General features: G+C 46.7%; 1 protein-coding gene across 1 annotated transcript; it reads right to left on the bottom strand.

Annotated features, from left to right (window-relative positions):
* Positions 1 to 646: 646 nt before the first annotated feature.
* Positions 647 to 2244, bottom strand: LOC100012818 (casein kinase I-like). The gene has a single exon (XM_016425012.2). The coding sequence runs from the start codon at positions 1905 to 1907 to the stop codon at positions 945 to 947; it is 963 nt and encodes a 320-aa protein (XP_016280498.1). The 5' UTR covers positions 1908 to 2244; the 3' UTR covers positions 647 to 944.
* Between the last annotated feature and the right edge of the window lie 232 nt (positions 2245 to 2476).

Here is a 2476-nt window from a genome sequence, read left to right on the forward strand (position 1 = left end):
GTGTATTCAACAGCATGTATCTACATGATGGTTCTCTAACCATTGTGTCATCCAAGGAAATTCTCCTCCCCATGGTGGAAATTTGACCAAGCAAAGGGTGGGGCTATATATAGGTATTGATTCTGCTTCCAAGACATAGGTCACCATTGTATGACTTCCAAAAGAACTTATATCCATGGTTTTTAATGTTTACGGTGATTACATTTATCTAGGCAACTTGCATACAGGCTCAGTTGTAAGACTGTAACCAAATTTCTGTAACAAATATGCTATTTTCCTTTTTTATACCAAGAACATTATAGAATAATGCAGAGTCCTAAAGATAATCTAGTACACTAAGTTTTAAGTCTTTACTGTATATGCTGTTGTTTCTAGCACAGTAACCAGTCTTTCATATGATGAAAAACTGGAATCTTCAGTTGTTATCATGTCAATTGGCATGCACACAGGAACCATTAAAATTGATTAAATTAAAAACTTTCAAACCCCAGGGAGGGAAAAACCTTAAAAGTGCAAAATTGTGCATATTTACAATTATCAAAATGTCAAAACTGTTACTAAATATTGTTCATGAGATCTTTGAAAATGAGATCTCAAAGCAGTACATTTTCAAAATGAAAAGGTAACAAAAAAGGCATATTCACAATTTCTCCAACACTTGTGTCAAACATTTAATTTTTTTTCACTTAAAAAATGAAACAAAAAACTGAACATCATGTTTCATTCTCTCAGTTAATATTCACAATTATGGTGGCTACAACTACCCAGAGCCAGTTTATAATGAAATTAAATTCTTTACATCAAGTAAATGGTTGCCCACAACCACTGGCAAGTGCACATATGAACTAAAACTTCTACATTTGAGGAGCAGCAAATTCTGCTCCAATGATCTGCTCTACTTCATCTGTTCATCTTTAGGCTTAGAAATCCCTGAGGGCTTAAACCTACTGACCCTGCCCACTGGATGAGGCTGCTGGCTGGGAACTATTCTGTTTCATTGCTGTCCAATCAAATGTATAATCGTATTGATGGTTCAGAGTCTTGAAAAGGGCCCGGAAAAGTTGCCTCAGGTACAAATAATCTGGTGCTTCTTCAAAACGTAAGCCCCTGCAATAGTTGAGATACATGGCAAATTCTGCCGGGAACCCTTTACACAAACTCTCAACAGAAGTGGACAACTTCTTTTCACTGATCTTTTCATACTTTTGTTTCTTTGTTGCAGCATTGAGTCCTTGCCAGGGCAAGCTGGTCCTGTTAAAATACATAAGCACGTACCCTATGGACTCCAGGTCATCTCCGCGGCTCTGCTCAATGCCAAGGTGTGCATTGATGCTGGCGTACCTGGCAGTGCCGGTGAGATTTTTATCTTCTCGGTAGGGGATATGCTGCTTGGTTTTGTTGTCTCGGTACTTCTTGGCCAAACCAAAGTCAATAAGGAATAGCTTATTGGCATGACGGCCGGTCCCCATGAGGAAGTTATCTGGCTTGATGTCTCTGTGTATGAAGTTCTTTGCGTGTACGTATTCGATTCTACTGATCATCTGGTCGGCTAGCATGAGCACGGTTTTCATCGTGAACCTGCGGGAGCAGAAATTGAAGAGGTCTTCGAGGCTGGGGCCGAGGAGGTCCATGACCAGCACGTTGTAGCCTTTATCCCGGCCATACCAGCGCATGTGGGGGATGCCCACCCCACCCTGAAGGGCCTTGTAGAGCCTGCTCTCATGCAGCAGCCGGGGCGACCGGGCCTTCTGGGACTCCATCTTCACCGCCACCTCCTCACCGTTGGAAACGTTGACCGCCAGGTAGATCTTCCCGAAGGAGCCGGCCCCGATCTTCTTCATTAGCTTATATTTACCTCCGAAAACTAATTCGGAGTTCTTAGAGCCTTTCTTGTGCGCCATGGCCATAGCCTGAAGATGGAAGGGGGAGAGCTGGGGAGGCTGGGGAGGCGGCTGGCCGGCGGGAAAAAGTGGAGACCAGGATGCTCAGATCCTGAAGGCTGAAGGCTACCCAGTAGAGGCAGCCTCAAGCCCACTGCCAGAGTCCGCCGGCGGCTCTGCGGTTCCAGGATCAGCAGTCTCGGTGGAGATGCTTCTAGGAGACGTCCTGGAGTTGGAAGAGGCCAGCGGCTGGGCTGGCCGTTCTCCTTCCGCCGGCTCACTCCCGCCTGCGCCGGCGGCCGCCCGCCTGCCAGCACTAAGGTCACTCCGCCATCGCGGCCATCTTGTTCCTCTGGCTGAATTAAATCCATTTCTAAGAACACCCCCACCCCCACCGCACCCCTCAGCGCACCCGCACCTACACCGCAGCCCCTCTGCAGGGCCCCTGCCTCCTTTTGTAACCGCGAGGCAGTATCCCAAGGTAGGCAGGGATGTGGCAGATGGACAGGTAAGGATGGGTCAAACCATGCTGTAAAAATGTGTGCCAGGAACTCGTCGCTGGAAAGAGGTCAAATTTAGCCCCTACCTGGACTTGC

This window comes from Monodelphis domestica, chromosome 8, assembly GCF_027887165.1.
Source record: "Monodelphis domestica isolate mMonDom1 chromosome 8, mMonDom1.pri, whole genome shotgun sequence".
Classification (NCBI taxonomy): Eukaryota; Metazoa; Chordata; class Mammalia; order Didelphimorphia; family Didelphidae; genus Monodelphis; species Monodelphis domestica.